We start from the raw sequence: 1,109 nt of genomic DNA on the forward strand, positions 1-1,109 counted from the left end.
GTCACCTGGGTCCTCCTTGGTCACCTGGGTGCCCCCTTGTCACCTGGGTTCTCCTTGGTCACCTGGGTCCCCCCATGTCACCCATGTCCCCCCATGTCACCTCTGTCCCCTCCATGTCACCTGGGACATCCTGTGGTCACCTGGGTCCCCTCCTGGTCACCTCTGTCCCTCCATGTCACCTGGGTGCCCTCCTGGTCACCTCTGTCCCCCTGTGTCACCTGGGTGCCCCCATGTCACCTGGGTCCTTCTTGGTCAGCCGGAACCCGTCCTGGTCATCTGGGTCCCCCCATGTCCCCCGTGTCCCCCGTGTCCCGCAGGGTTCATGGCGCCGGAGCTGCTGCGGAATGAGGAGTACGATTGGGCCGTCGACTACTTCACGCTGGGGGTGACCCTCTATGAGATGCTGGAGGCCAAAGGACCCTTCCGCAGCCGGGGCGAGCAGGTGCCCAGGAACACCAGTAACTCCCAGTAACCCCCAGGAACCCCCAGGACCCCTCAAAGACCACCAGAACCCCTCAAGGACCACCAGAAACTCCCCAAGTAACATCCCAGGGCTCACAGGAACCCCCAGAACCCCTCAAGGACCCCCAGAACCTCTCCAAATAACATCCCAGGGCTCCCAGTAGCCCTCAGAACCTCTCAGGGACCACCAGGAACCCCTCGAGGACCACCAGGAACTTCCCAAATAACATCCCAGGGCTCCCAGTAGCCCTCAGAACCTCTCAGGGACCACCAGGAACCCCCAAGAACTCCCCCAGAAACAACCCAGGGCTTCCAGGAAGCCCTCAAGGACCCCCAGAAACTGCCCAAGTAACATCCCAGGTCTCCCAGTAGCCCCCAGAACCCCTCAAGGACCACCAGAACACCTCAAGAACCACCAGGAACTCCCCAGATAACATCCCAGAGCTCCCAGGAACCACCAGAAACATCTCAGGAACCCCCCAAACCTCCCCAAATAAGGTCCCAGGGCTCCCAGGAACCCTCAGATCCCCTCAATGACCACCAGGAAACCCTCAAAGACCACCAGGAACTCCCCAGATAACACCCCAGGGCTTCCAGGAACCCCCAGGACGCCCTCAAAGACCACCAGGAACCCCCAGAACCTCCCC

At 61.3% G+C, this 1,109-nt stretch overlaps 1 protein-coding gene across 1 annotated transcript in view; it reads left to right on the forward strand.

Annotated features, from left to right (window-relative positions):
- LOC104290376 (rhodopsin kinase-like) overlaps window positions 1–472 on the forward strand; it is a 5,591-nt gene extending 5,119 nt beyond the window's left edge. Inside the window, exon 5 of the mRNA XM_009889472.1 lies at window positions 318–472. Within this exon, the coding sequence (XP_009887774.1) occupies window positions 318–472 (155 nt within the window). The remainder of the gene's footprint in view (window positions 1–317) is intronic.
- The last annotated feature ends 637 nt before the right edge of the window (window positions 473–1,109 follow it).

This window comes from Charadrius vociferus, unplaced genomic scaffold (genome assembly GCF_000708025.1).
Source record: "Charadrius vociferus isolate BGI_N301 unplaced genomic scaffold, ASM70802v2 scaffold1667, whole genome shotgun sequence".
Taxonomy (NCBI): Eukaryota; Metazoa; Chordata; class Aves; order Charadriiformes; family Charadriidae; genus Charadrius; species Charadrius vociferus.